Below are 14,907 nucleotides of genomic sequence, written 5' to 3'. Positions count from 1 at the left end.
AGCATGTGGGATTTTTTTTTTTTTTTTAGTTGCGGCATGTGGACTTCTCAGTTGCAGCATGCATGCGGGATCTAGTTCCCCCACCAGGGATGGAACCCTTGGCCCCCTGCATTGGGAGCACAGAGTCTTACCCATTGGACCACCAAGGAAGTCCCAGGTCTGAACTTCTGAGTCCCTCCCACCCCTCATTCCATCTGGGGCTGGGCTCCTGAGACCCTGTTGCTTTATCTTCTTGAAAAACACACCAGCATTTTCAGAAGAGGAAATAGAGCCAATTTGTAAACTTGGAAAAAATATTTGACTTGAGCAATAAAAAGGTAAATTAAAACAACATTCTGGAGATATTTTTCACTTGTAATTTTATTTTATTTATTTATTTGTTTGTTTGTTTGTTTATTTATGGCTGCATTGGGTCTTCCTTGCTGTGCGTGGGCTTTCTCTAGTTGCGGGGAGCAGGGGCTACTTTTCGTTGCGGTGCGCGGGCTGCTCATTGCGGTGGCTTCTCTTGTTGCGGAGCACGGGCTGTAGGTGCGCGGGCTTCAGTAGTTGTGGCTTGTGGGCTCAGTAGTTGTGGCGCACGGGCTTAGTTGCTCCAGTGCCTGTGGGATCTTCCTGGACCAGGGATCGAACCCGTGTCCCCTGCATCGGCAGGCGGATTCTTAACCACTGCGCCACTAGGGAAATCCCTCACCTGTAATTTTAAATGTAAAATTTAATAACTTTTAATTAAAAATTGTTCCTATAAATTGCTGGTGATCGTGAGATGAAACTTGGGCTCTTGACCTGCTGGGGAGGATCAGAGACAGATTTCCAGGGAGTTCGGCTTTTTTCCCCCCTTTTTATTGTCATAACATATACTTTACATAAAATTTACCATTTTAACTGTACAGTTCAGTAGCATTAAGTATATTCACATTGTGCAACCATCACTACCATCCATCACCAGAACTTTTTCATCTTCCCAAACTGAAACTTTGTACCCATTAAACAACTCTCCATGCCCTCCTTCCCCTAGCCCTGGCAACCATCGTTCTGGTTTCTGTCTCTGTGAATTTGACTACTTTATGTATCTCATATGAGTGGAATAATAATACAATACTTATTCTTTTGTGTCTGGCTTATTTCACTTAGCATAATGTCAAGGTTCATCCATGTAGTAACTTGTGTCAAAATTTCCTTCCTTTTTAAGGTTAAATAATATTCCATTGTATGTATATACCACATTTTGTTTATCCATTCATTCATCAGTGGACATTTGGGTTGTTTCCACATTTTAGCTGTTGGGAACAATGCTGCTATGAACATGGGTGTACAAATATCTGTTTGAGTCCCTGCTTTCACTTCTTTTAGCTGTATGCCCAGAAGTGGAATTGCTGGGTCATATGGTAATTCTATGTTTATTTTTTTGAAAAACTGCTATACTTTTTTTTCCACAGGAGCGGCACCATTTTATATTCCCACCAACAATACACAAGTGTTCCAATTTCTCTATATCCTTACCAACACTTGTAATTCGTTTCTGTTTTGTTTGTTTGTGTGTTTTTATAATGGCCATCCTAATGGGTGGCTTTGGCTTTTGATCTGACTCTGAGAAGATTAGTAGGAGTTGGATGGGGAGGTTAGGTTGCTGGTGCATTTCAGCAGCAGGAAAGGCACATGAAAAGGCTAGAGTTTTGCCAGGGCAGGGTATGCCTAGGGACAGAGTAGCCCCATATGGTTGCAGCTTACAGAGCATGGGGAAGAGATGACAGCAGATAAGGACATAAGGCAGCAGCCATAGCCCCATCACAGAGGCCTGAATCCTGGCTAAGAAACTTGATTTGACTTTATTGACATAATAGATGGCTCTAGAGGATGGGTTAGAAACTCTTGCAAACTTAGTTATGAGCTTTGTATCTGCTGTGTGATGCTCACTAGATGTGACCAGGGCAAGTTACTCTCTCTGTCTGATCCTTAGTTTCCTCTTCTGTATAATAGGGGTTGGAGAGGATTGCAATCGTACCTACAAGAGAGAGTTAATTGCTGTGATCAGTAAGTTGCTGTGATGGGAAGGCTTTGGGCTGATTAGAGCAGGCTGCCTTGCTGCAGAGCTGACTCACTCTGGCCCGTTCTGAGCTGCCTGGCAGCCGGAACTCCCAGCCCAGGGAACCTTGGCCTATATCCTGTGGTTATTCCTCCATAAGTCCCAGAGCCAAGGCTCTCATGCTGTGAGAGAAGCAAAGCAGCCCCAGGCAGGGCTGGGCCTGAGAACACCTGAGCAGCCCTGGGGCTGGTTGCAGGGCCTCCCCAGCACATAGGATGTGGTAGTGGACACAGTCACATGTCACTCACTCCTCAAAACAGCTCCACCAGGAGACTGCAGTCACGTGTCACAGACAAGGAAATTGAAGCTTAGCGAGGGTAACTTGCCCAAGGCCACCAGCTAGGAAGCAGCAGGGCTAGGATTCGAACATGATTCTCTTTGAAGATTTATGCATTACTGGGAAGTTGGGTTAGATTCATTTATTCATTCACTTGTCATTCAACAAATATTTGCTGAGCATATACTATGTGCCACGTACTGCACCAGGAGTGAATGACACACAATCTCTGCCCCTGGACCTTCTGTAAGGTCCCTTTCCAAGGGCTGGGAATGACCTCTTGTGCTTCTGCTATGTTCCAGGAGCATACCTAAATTAGCTCATTTAATCTCCACAGCAGTCTGGAGATAAAGAGATTACGGGATTTATTTTATGGGTAAGAAAGTTGAGAATTGGAGAAGGAAGTGACTTGCCCAAGGTCACATGGTTGGGAAGGGGCAAAGTCCATGCTTGGATGACCTGGGGTGACTGTTCTGTGTGTGTTCCCAAGGCCTGATGCCGCTCACCTTCAGCTCAGCAGTGCAGGGTGGATGCTCTGCCAACTGCGACCATGTGCCTGCCAGCCTGGGGCCCGTGAGTCCAGCTCATGGCTTAAATGCTATATTGGGATGTCAAAAGGATATTGGGTGGGGCCTGGAAGAAGACCCACTGTCCTGGTAATCCATTTCCACCACAGGCTGGAGGCAGGACCCCCCGGGAAGGTCCTGTTTCTCTCTGGTTTCAGTCTTGTCATCGTCAAATGGCGTATGGCCCTTTGCCCTACCTTAGTCTAAAACCCTTGGAGGGATCAAAGGCAATCGTGGGAGATGATATTAGACAGGCTGTAGCATGACTGTGGGGCATTGGTGGGAGATAAGGGAGGATGAGAGGAGAGAGCTGACCATGCCCTGTTGGGGGCACATACCCTCAACCCCTTTCTTTACCTAGCAAGCCACACACACTCTTCAATGTTGAGTTTGGAATTCTCCTCCTCCAGGAAGCCTTCCCTGACTTACACACCCACAGTCTGCGTCAGAGGCCTCCCTATCACACTGACCTGGTCACACTGTGTAGTCATTGTTTCCCCCACTAGACTCTCCGGGAAGGGACCATATCTGGGTCCCAGGCACCCTGCACAATGTCTGCCGAGAGTGGGTGTCCAGGTAACTGGGGGAGGAATGAGTCCTGACACCATCCCTGCAACCCTACCTCTCTCCTGACCACCTTATTCCTGCCCTCCACGCTCTGGCCCCCCTTGCCCTGTCCCTCTTTCTCCTCCTCCCCTCCCCAGAGTGGAGAAGGAATGGAATGCCCTTTGCCTAAGTCGAGCCGTTTCTGTGTGTCTCACTGGTCCCACCAGCATAAGGTGAACATCAAGAGGCCTTTGCGCTCCACCAGGCCCTGCGCGGGGCTCTGCCATAAAGCAAGAAATCAGAAACGGTTCCTCAACAAATGACTCTAAAACCCGACCAAATGGCATCCATAGTAACCACCGCGAGGGGCGATTAAATCTGCCGGGCTCGGGGAAGGATGTCTGGCAAGGCAGCAATGAAAATGTGCATAGCCGAATGGAAAAGTCGGGGACCCTGCGGGCGCGCCTGCAGGGGCGCAGCGCGGGCAAACACGCAGCGCACAGGTCTGTGGCGATCACAAATCGCAAGGCCTGGGTTGCCGTGGCAGCGGTGGCGGCGGTGGCAAAAGCCGGTCTGGCCTGCTGGCGGGCGCGGAAAACTCCCACAGTCGAGTTCCGCGAGGACCTTGCCGCGGCAGGCGGGCCAGCGCCATGGCCACCAACTGGTTCACGGGCTCCCTTGCGGGGCGGGTGGGGGTGGTGGGGGTGGGGTGGGGCGTAGGGCTGGCAGTGAGGGGTGGGGGCGGGACTTTCTATACCTCTCCTGCCTGCCGCACTTCCCGGCCCAGAGTCTTTTACCACCGTTATTAAGTTATTTAAAATCATTTCAGAAGCACCTACTATGTGCTGCTCAGAGAGGCCGAGTGGCCTGGCCCATAGTAGGTCACTCAGCCCAAAAGTTATGGGTAGGATTTCAGCCCAGGTGTCTTTCTTCATTCATACATATGACATATATCGTGTGTATATCATATATATATATATATGTATATATGTGTGTATATCATATATATGATATGTATCATATCATAGGTGGTATATATATATATATATATATGTGATAGGTGATATATATATATATATATCACCTACTATGTTCCAGGCACAGTTCTAGCATCTGGGGATAAAATAGTGAACAAAACAGCAAAGCCCTTGCTCATGAGCTTGCCTTCATATGGGAGGGGTGGTGGGAGTGGATAATAAACAAAAAAAGAAAAAGATATAAAATGTTGGCTAGTGATGAGAGCTATGGAGAAAAAGGAAGTGGGGAGGGGAGCCTGCGAGTACAAGGGGTGGTGCGGCTGGTGGTTGCACTGAGAAGGTGATTTTGAGTAAAGGTTCCCAGCAAGGGGTTAGGGGACCAGACAAGGGTGGAATCTAGGGAGAGGGAACCTGGAAGGGCGAAGACACTGAGGAGGCAGCAGCCCTGCTCATCCTTCATGGGCCAGCTCCGAAGTCACCTCCCGTGGGATGCCAACTTCCCCACCACCCAGAACTGCCCTCATCAGGGCTGGGTGCCTCTCACTGGGCATCTGTCCCTCCCAGGTTTGACGTCTCCGCTGTCTATCCCAACCAGAAGAAGTTCAGCGCTTTCAGGGAGGCCCCGTGCTCCAGGGTTTACTCTGTGGACGTGGTGAGTTTGCATAGCTTCCCGAGTCTCCCACGTGGTCTGGCCACTGCCTCTCCGAGTCCCTCCCCATGAGAGATGAGCTGATCTGTGTAAGGGACATGCCTCACACCCCTCCGTGCCCTCAGCCCACAGCCCACAGCTCAGAGCTTGACTCAGAGCTGGGGCCTCAATGTGTTTGATAAACGCAGGACTGTAGTGAAAACAGCATGGGTCGGATCCACAGAGACCTGGGCTCCACTTGCAGCTCTTGCACAGACTGGCTGCGGGCCCTCTCTGAAGTGTAAGGGGGCCAGTGACAGAGGACGTCATGGTTGCACCTTGAGGGCCAGGCTCGGGGCTGGGGGAGGGGCCCCCAGAGGGGTATTGCCTGTCCACTCCCAGGTCAGGGTGACAGCTTGGCAAGGACTTGCTCTGTGGGTGGACTGGTGGGTGCGGCTGGCCTCGCTCGGACTGTGCCCCGACTCAGTCCCACATAGGACCTGGGACCTATGGCTACAAGGAGACCTGCTTCAGCATCAAGAAGTTGAAGAAGGAGGTGGGCACAGGCTGTGCCAAGGCCCAGGAAGCCACCCGGCTGACACAGCTGCCCCACTTCCAGTACCAGGCCATGCTGAAAGAGAAGCGGCAGCAGGTGAGGCCCCTGGGGCCCCACCCTGCCCTACCGCTGGTGCCAGGTCCTCCTGCCTGGTCCTGCCTGCCCCAGGGTGGCCTGCAGTGTCCTCCCAGGCCCAGGTAGAGCTCATCCCTTAAGGAACACATCCTCGCCTGGGCTCCTGTCCGCGTGGACATTCCCAAGTGTAAAGTTTTCACCTCTGCTCTCTTCTCTTGGGGCAGAAGGAAGAGCTGGGGCCTGGCTCCTACAACCCCAAAGACTTCTTAGAAGAGTTGTAGGAGAAACGGGACAGCACCCGGGGGCTGCTCAGCTCCGGAGAGTTTCGCTTCCGAGGACTCATTGGGGTAGGTGTTCTCATACACGGAGTGGGACCCCTCCTACCCTCTGCTCCGTCTGAAGAGCACGCAGCCTGGATGGGGCTGGAAGCACCCTTTCTCCTACCGTTCTTCTTCCCAGGCTTGGCCAGCCTCCCCTCTGGGGCCCCACGGCCCCTCTGCTTTCCAGTGCCACAGCTTTCAGCCCACTGGCTGTCGTAGGTTTCTGTGTCTCCTCCACCAGACCAGGAGCTCCCTGCCGGCAGGGGTGGGTCTGGTTCATCTTTGAGTCCGTGGCACAGAGCCAGGCATACATTAGGTGCTCAACAAACTCCTCCATATCTATAGCCATCCAGCCATCCAGTAAATAATGGTTGAGCGCCCTCTAGTGCCATGTAATGTTCCAGGCCCTGGGGATCCAGCAGTGATGAAAACAAGGTCCCTGCCCTCATGGAGCTGTGGTCCTAGTGGTAGAAACAACGGTACAGAGAAACAAATCACATATAATGAAGGCCATGGGGTAAAATGAGACAGGGAGAGATGGCGAACGATGAGGTGCCATTTATAGGGTAGTCAGGGGAGACCTCTGGGAGGAGGTGGTGTTTGAGCAAAACCTGTGGTAGGTGAGCAATGGAGACTCACGGAATCTGTGAGTGAGGGGGGAGGAGGCAAGAGCAGAGGGGTGAGGACCAGGACATGAGGCCCTTCTGGCAAGGTGAGGGCCTTGGGTTTGATTCCAGGTGCTGTGGGAGGACAGCGGAGGAGGGTTTTGCTCTGTGTGTGGGGGTACTGAGTGACATGCTTGTGGGGGAGGGGATCGGAGGCATCCAGATGGGAGGTGACTGTGGTGAGAGGTGGGGGTGGCGGGAGGGCTGCCGTGGCATCGGTGTGGGTCGGGATGAGTGGGGTTCAGGCTCCATAGGGTCATGCGGGCGAAGGCGGGAGTCACACCCACGCTGCCAGTGCCACCCCTCCTCCCCTGCCCCTCATGCTCCCTGGGCTGGACACCCTTACCCTCCTCACTCCTCAAAGTGAGGCAAAGCACTCGCCCTGTGCTTTGCCCCTGCTCTCCCCTCTACCAGAAGTGCCATTCCGCCCCCAGCGGCCCCTTCACCTAAGGAGCCCCTGCTCATCCCTCAGCTCTCAGCTCCGAGGTCTGACCTGACCCCATGAGGTGCCATCTCCCTTTCCCAGGAGCTCCGATTGTGGCTGTGAGTTCAGTGTCTCTCCCCCAGCGCACAGCAGCCCCCAAGGGTGGACCACATCTGCCCGGTTGGTTCGCTGCAGAATCCCCAGGTCCTGGCAGCGCCTGGCACATAGTAGGCACGTGATAAGTCTTCGTGGACTAAGCCCATGCCTGCCTACTAAGTACTGGTTCTCCAAAACACTCTAATTTTTTATAACCGCTCCAGACGAGGCCCTGGAGGCTCAGAGAGGATAAACATCTTGCCCCAGTGGGCCAAATGGGCAAACCCCAAGCCAGGGCCTTTCCTCCACACCTCACCGCTGTGAAGCCTTCTGTGGAGCCTGGGAATTACTCCTTGCCACGTTCAGGGGACGTGCACGTGCACCCCCAGGTTCAGAAGCTGTAACTGCACTGTGGGGGGAGGGGCTGCCTGGAGGCCCTGAAAAATGAGTGATTTCCTTCAAGTCTAAAGTAATAATAGCCGACACGCCATGCAGCACTTGCCATGCGCCAGGCACTGTTCTAAGCACGTGAGTGAACTAATGACTGTAATCCTCACCACAGCCCTGTGAAGCAGGCACTATCATTGCCACTTACAGACAGAAAACGAGCACAGAGAGGTTAAGTGACTGCCCAAGGTCACAGAGCTACTAAGCGGCAGAGGCAGGATTGAGTCCAAGGTGTCCACACATAACAACTGCACTTGACCCGTAGGCTGGGCTCACTTGGTTTGTTCCTTGACCATCTGTGGAGGACAGGATCTAATGGCAGAGCCCAGCCCCACTGAAGGCAGAGGAGTTGGGGGAACAAATCAGATGCTGTCTGTTTCCTCCTGTGTCCGGTCCCCAGCGCTGGAGCATCTGCGAGGGTCCCACGGCCTGTCCCTCCGTTCCAGCTGTCTCTTCTCCTCTCTGGTCCCCACATCTGCTCCTGCAGTAACCTCACTGGGCCCTGCGGGATTTCCCCGAGCCACTCTCCTGGGCTCAGGGCTGGACAGAAAGTTCAAGGAGGTGGCACTGCCCCAGTGGGCAGAAGGCAGCCCCGGGAGAGCTCACATCCAAGGCCTGGGAACCTGATGGCTCCCTCTGGCCTCTGGTCCCTCCAGTTGTCCCCCCAGTGTGGGTGGGACCGGCCTACAAATGCCACCTGTGCAGGGTGCTGACTTCTCCATGGGGGCCTCCGCAGTGCCAGTGCCAAAGCTGTGGGTGCCTGCTTTGGGTCCTGTGAATCCTTCCCCAGAGCGGATGGGCTGTTGAAGCACACCCCTGCAAAGCCAGTGCCTTCTGTGCTGGCACTGGGCTCTGCCTCCATCCTCCTCCTACTACGCTCTGCCCTCCCTTGGCTGTGGGGACACTGGGCTGTGTGTCCTTGGAGCTCCTCCGCCAGCCTCCCTCCATGGCTTCTCTTTCCCAGGCCCTGCCCTCCCCACCACCCTCTGTGGGGTGTTCTCTCTTGCGCAGCCAGGCTCCATGCACATGGCTTCAGATCCCCACCCCGGGGTCCTCCAGGCTCCTCAAACTCTTCATGCCCCCCTCCTGCCATGTCAGCATCTCCCACAGGGCTGCTCTTCCTGGGCAATGGCACCGCCCAGCGGCCAGAGCCAGAAGCCCATGGGCAACTTGTTCCCCTGTAGTCACGGGGGTCTGTGCTTCTGTCTCCCGTCCTCCTCCTTCCATCCCCTTGACCTCCGCCCAAGCCCAAGCCACACTCCCCCTGCCCAGGGGCGCCCCCTGGACTGATTTCCTGGTCACCTACTATTGCCCCAGTCACCTTCCGAAGTGTCCTCATGCCCCAGAATCAAGTCTGGATGCCCCGCTTGGCCTTCAAGGCCTTCCCATTCTCTTCCCAGTATACCTTTCCCAACTGTCTCAAAGGTGCTCTTATGGCTCCCTCTGCCTGGGGCACCTGTCCCGCCCCTTCATCTTCTGGGAAGATGACTCTTTCTTCAAGGTCCACCTAAAAAAAAATCTTGTAAATGACAATTCCCACTTCCCCCAGAATTAAGCACTCCTGCCTGGGTCCCAGAAGCCCTGAAACATAACATTCTAGCTAAAGTCAGGGGCGTTCACATCAGCCCAGGTGTGTTGCTGCACCTCTGAACCCGAAGGTTTGAAGGGAGAGATGAAGCTTTGCCGACAGAGTGCCGGCACTGGGCTCCTCCTGGTCTGTGAGCTCCGGGATAAGCAGCTCCACCCCTTTGTTATAACCCTCGCTTCTGAGGTCTCCCTAGACACCGTGGTGCTTATTTCTCTCCCACCTCTGGTGCCTGCACAGTGCCTGGGAAACAGTAGAAGCTCAGAGGATCATGCATGGATTTTGAAGTTAGAACCCTTCTGCTGCCCCTTTCTGGAGGTGGGACCTTGGACACAAGGCTTGCCTCTCTGAGACTCAGTTTCCCCATCTATTGATTGCAAGTGGCACTGACCTGATCTCATCAGGATGTCTCTAGGACCAAGATATTAAGGCTAGTAAAGCAGCCAGCACAAGATGTTGAGACCCACCTTCCTACTTTGGGGCTTTTCTCCTGAACATACCTGGAAACCCTGGGCCCTGGAAGGAGGCAATGTGCATTCTGGTTCCTCTGAGGGTGAATGAATCTGATGCCTGCCACGGCCTGACTACCCACCCTCTCTGTCAGACCTGGTTCTGGGCTGCTTCCTGGGAAGTTCCAGGGACTGGAGGGAGGCAGGGCTGAGCCATATGTGGAGTGGCAGCGATCCCGTGTGGCTAAAAGGTGCAAAGCAGCAGAAAACATCCTGCCGGGTCTTGACCCAACGATGGCTACCCACTCACCCACCTATACTGCAGGGTGGCTCTTCTCATTCCACCTACAAAGGCCATATTTTCGACCCTGGCAGTCGAGGCTCCAGATCCTCATTCCAGCCACAGTTCTCAACCTCTCCTACCTCTTTCTCTCCTACCCCGCCCCACCAAGACAGCCACCCCACCCTGACTTATTAGGTGTTGGCACCCACTATGGGCTGGGCATGTGCAGGAAGCTTTATAGATGTTATTTCATATCATCCTCATTACCTTGGAAGAAAGTTCTACTATCCCTGTGCTTGAAATGTGGGCCATGGGGCTAAGGAGTAAGTGGCATGCCCAAGGTCACTCAGCTAGGAAGCAGTGGAGTCAGGATTCGAACCCAGGACTCCAGATCCCTCCAGGTCACAGCACTGTTCACAGCACAGTGGGAAACCCATTCATGTAAACGTAGGGCTGTAACACAGGGGTGTAGTGGTTGGGATTTCCGAGACCACCAAAGCAAGCAGCTGTCTGGGGTGATCAGGGAAGGAAGGCTTCATTCCCAGGAGAGATGACATTCGAGCTGGCTTTGCAGGATTAGAAGAACTTTCCAAGGCCAAGAAGGCGGGAAGGGCATTTTGGGTGGCAGTAATGGCACAAGCAAGCAAAGGCGAGGAGGTTGCCGGAATGGCATAGGTGTGGGGACCAGCAAGGACCTCACTTTGGCTGAAGCGTCAGATGTAGGAAGGGAACAGTGAGGGATAAGCTGGACAGACCAGTGGGGCCCCAGTGAAGTCTGAACTTGGAACTGAAGGTCTGAGCAGTGGCAGAGGCTCACAGGCCTACAGTGCTGTGTGTTTTGGGGGGCAGTTAACACACAGGGACTCTGAAAACCCCGTCACCCTCTGGAGGGCATCTCTTCTTCAGGCACACTCAGCAGCACAAGGTGCGGGACTAACAGCCTTTACGTCCCCCCCTCTCGCCCCCAGAGCTACTGTCCAGGCCCTGGAAACCATGGGGAGAAGGGCAACCCATACACGAAGCTGGAGGACAGTGCCTGGGACTGGTCTCATTCCAAGGGCCTCATGTGCAGGATGACAAACAAACCGCCCCCCTTGGCTCATCAGGTATCCCCCTACCCTGGCCAGGCCTCACCCACCTTGCTGTGCAGACCGGGGGGGGGGACTCCAGGGCAGATGGGGAAACCGAGGCCCCAAGGGGTGATGGACCTGCAGGGATTGTCCTCTGTGCTCTGTTCCAGGGGAGCAGTCTGGCACTGGGCACCTACACCTTCAAAAGTGGCATCGAGGCGTACCTGGCACGATCCATGGGCACCCGCGGCCTCTATGACACTTTCTCTGGTGACCAAAGCAAGCTTCAGCCTTATGGACATTACTCTGTGGAGGTGTGTACCCAGGCGGGCTATGCCTTCCCTGGCAGGAAAACAGGCCTCACCTATCCACAGCACCCTGCGTGCCAGGCTCTGCGCAGGACTCTTCCCATAGCCTGCTCACTCCCTGCTCCCAGCTAGGGCAGGGTAAGGCACCCTGTGTTAGAGGAGGAGACTGAGGCTAGCCACGCAGCTGGTAGGGGCAGAGCCGGGATTGAACCCCACGGCATCTGTCTGGCTTCACCTCCAGTCCCCTCTCCTCTGTACCAGCACGAATTGCAGGGGAGGTGCAGGGGGCCCCAGTACCATGCCTGGATGGGAGACAGGCTGCCAGGCCTGCAGGGACCTAGATGGTGCAGGCCTGGGTGTCCTGCTGTTTGGGAGACACTTCCCAGCCATCTCAGACCCAGCTAAGCTGACTGGGTTAGTGGCAGAGAACTGGGAGGGGAAGCTGAGGTAGAATTTTAGCTTGATGCCCCCCTTTCCTGCACCAGTCAAATTCCTGTTGTGTGATCCCTAGCACCGTGGGCTTTGCTTTCATAGTAATTGGACTTAAGTATTTGTCTGTTTATTTTGTCTCTACTGTGCCTTCACTCATGTGTGCCTTGGGCCAGGTAATCGTCCAAGTGCAGGGGAACCTGCCCCAGTGGTGCTTACTTTCTAGTAAGTGCTTACTTTCTAGTGCAAAAAGAAACACAATCGCAAGTGAAAACAATATAGAATGTTAGCAGGGAGTGCGTGCTGTGGTAAAGGCATCAGGAGTGCTAGGAAGTGGGGGTGGTGAAATGTTGAAATTCTTTGGGACCAGCTGGTAAATAGCCACTGAATGAGCCCTGCAACCTGGCTCCTCCCTGGGGCTTCCCAGGCCTCCCCATGACCAGCTACTAAGGTGTCCTGCCAGCAGAGCAGGGGCCTCAGACGCTCCGTAGGCCCTAGAGCCAATGCCCAGGCCACAGGATATTATTTTGTGTTATCTAAAAAATAGACATTTTAAAGAGCAGTTTTAGGTTCACAGCAAAATTGAGCAGAAAGTACAGGGTTCTCATGTTCCCTCTGTCCCCGCTACATGCCCAGGCCCCCACTATCAGTAATCGGCACCAGAGGGGAACATTTCTTACAATCAGTGAATCTACATTGACACATTATTATCGCCGAAAGTCCATGGTTTACGTTAGGGCTCACTCTTGGTGTTGTACATTCAATGGGTTTGGACAAATATATAATAACATGTATCCACCATTATAGTATCATACAGAGTAGTTTTGCTGCCCTAAGAATCCTGTGTGTTCCCCCGTCACACTGGTTTTTAAATATTTGGACTATCACTCCTTCCTACTTAGAACAGTGCCTGACTCAGTAAATGTCCACGAAACAAGTGAAAGAAAGAAGAAATGGATGAAGGCAAGCTGGGCTGCAGGGCACCGCACGGAGGAGGGGCTGTTACAGACCCCATCAGACTGACCCCACCCCTGGCTGGGGGGCTTCGTCTCTGTCGCCCAGGTCAGGGTGGACTGGCCTGGCCATGGGACAGTGGCAGGCGTGGGGGAGAGTGATGCCCCATTGGACCACTGCTTGTCTCTGATTGTGGTAAGGGTCCAGCATCGCAGCTCTTGCTTTTCCTGACGTAACATATTCTTTTTCCTCCTCTGTTTCTCAGAAAAAACGGCCCAGGGAACTGATGAATTTCAAGAGCTTCGTGGAAGAACTTAACTCATGTCACAATAAGAAGCGTGGAGTTTTTTCAAAAGTTCCCCGCAACCCGGAAGCCCCTCCAGAAAGAATTTATTGGGCCACACTTAGCCAGTGTCCCCCAAAACTAGTCACTGTGCCCCTATGGCCTTCCTTCCTTCTTCTCTTGGAAGGGGGCTTTCCTGCGGGGGCAGGGTGGGGTGGAAGTGGCTATTTCAGCCGAAAGCTCACCCTTGGGTACCAGACTCACCTGGTTCCCAATCCTGATATTGTACTTACTAGCCACATTGGATCAGTGTCTGTCACTCTCTGAGCCTTGGTTTACATGCTTGTCCCGTGAGCATGGCCAGGTGGCTGTGAGAATTCATGGAGGTTAGTACTAGAGCCTATAGCATAGAGCCTGGCACCTGGGAAGTGCCCAGTGGGCATTGATCTCTGCCCCTCCCTCCCCTGCAGAGAGGATGAGGGGAAAACTGGAGCGGGACCAAGTGTGAATAAGGGGTCTGCCCGACAGAAGGCCGCACACCGGTTCTGTTTAGGGGAGCGGTGGGCTCCTTTCTGGGGGCTCGGCAGCCAGTCATCTGAGTAGGCTCTGGACATTAGTCGACCCCCAAGCAGGTTCTGCCCCCCAGGGAGGGAACTGCTAAGGGCTTGGGAAGGTGGGCGTGTCCAGAGGAATGAAAAAGGGTACCAACATTTCCTGAATACCTGCTCTGGGGAGGGCACATTTCAGCCCCCTGGAGGGAGGGATTGTCTTTTGCATTTCATGAAAGGAAAACAAGGCCCAGAGATAGGAAGGGATTTGCCCAGGCTCCCAGCAAGGGGGAGGAGCCAAGATTGGAGCCCAGCTCATTTAGCTGCAAAGTCCGTGTGGCTTCTGCTCCCCAGACTGGGGTCTGGAGCACCTCTCTGGACCCTGCCAGACCGGGAGAGCTCTTGGGAACCTGGAAAGAGGTTTCAGGCTGATGGGTGGGCATAGAGTGGGTGGCAGGGGTCATGAGAGTACCGCAGGGCCCCTTCATCCCCAGAGGATGGTCTCCTGGTAAGTTGGGAGGTGGCCAGGTACCTCCTATCATCCTTGGCTCAAGTCTCAGGGCTGCCAGGGGGGTGAGGTCAGCTGCCCAGAGCCCTCATCAGGCCTGGCCCCAGGCTGACCACCGCCAGACCTTGCCAAGCTTTCAGCCTTTGTTCCTCACCTCTAGGCCATGTCTGGTCCCCATACGTGGCTTCCTCCAGAGAAGGAATGCAAACACATCAACCAACCACCGTTCCTGCTGTCTCCCAAGCGGATAGGCATAAAGGCCTCCCCGATGATTCTGGGAACCTGGGTGAGTGCGTCTGGGTAGGGGATACACAGTGAGAAGCAGGGAACACTCTCCTAATTCTACAGGCAGCCCCAAGTTCTCCTTCCCCCTGGGAACTGATGCTCTGAGGGAGCCCATCCCACCTCTTCTTTTTCTACCAGGGACTAACACCCACTCCCACTGTCTCATTTCTCTCAGGCAGAGGTTTTTTCATACTTGAGCGGGCATCAGCCTCACCTGGAGGGCTTGCCCCATGCCAGACCTTCTGATTCAGTAAGCCTGGGGTGGGGCCTGGGAACTTGCATTTCTAATGAGTTCTCAGGTGATGCTGATCCTGTGTTCCAGAGACAAGTTTGAGAACCACTGTGCTAATGGACATCACCCAGAGCCATCCCACTCTCTTATTTTCTAGGGAAGTGCTCCCTCCATTCTCTTCATATTTGTCTTGAGACCTCAGAGGCAGCTCAGGGAGTTGGCCCGTTTCTCATCTCTGGTTGAGCAAGAACCCTCTCCTCCCCCTCCCCTCTCCTCCCCCTCCCCTCTCCTCCCCCTCCCCTCTCCTCCCCCT

General features: G+C 53.9%; 1 protein-coding gene across 1 annotated transcript in view; it reads left to right on the top strand.

The window, feature by feature from the left end:
• Nucleotides 1–3,907: 3,907 nt before the first annotated feature.
• LEXM (lymphocyte expansion molecule) overlaps nucleotides 3,908–14,907 on the top strand; it is a 32,436-nt gene continuing 21,436 nt past the window's right edge. The window contains 8 exon segments of the mRNA XM_029226999.1: nucleotides 3,908–4,161; nucleotides 5,014–5,101; nucleotides 5,565–5,729; nucleotides 5,933–6,055; nucleotides 10,946–11,083; nucleotides 11,218–11,361; nucleotides 13,004–13,165; nucleotides 14,238–14,363. Coding sequence (XP_029082832.1) covers nucleotides 3,908–4,161; nucleotides 5,014–5,101; nucleotides 5,565–5,729; nucleotides 5,933–6,055; nucleotides 10,946–11,083; nucleotides 11,218–11,361; nucleotides 13,004–13,165; nucleotides 14,238–14,363 — 1,200 coding nt within the window.

The sequence above is a fragment of the Monodon monoceros genome, unplaced genomic scaffold (genome assembly GCF_005190385.1).
Source record: "Monodon monoceros isolate NGI ecotype Baffin Bay Population unplaced genomic scaffold, NGI_Narwhal_1 Super_Scaffold_18, whole genome shotgun sequence".
NCBI lineage: Eukaryota > Metazoa > Chordata > Mammalia > Artiodactyla > Monodontidae > Monodon > Monodon monoceros.
The sequence above is the reverse complement of the archived record's forward strand: the minus strand, read 5'-3'. Positions and strand labels throughout refer to the sequence as shown.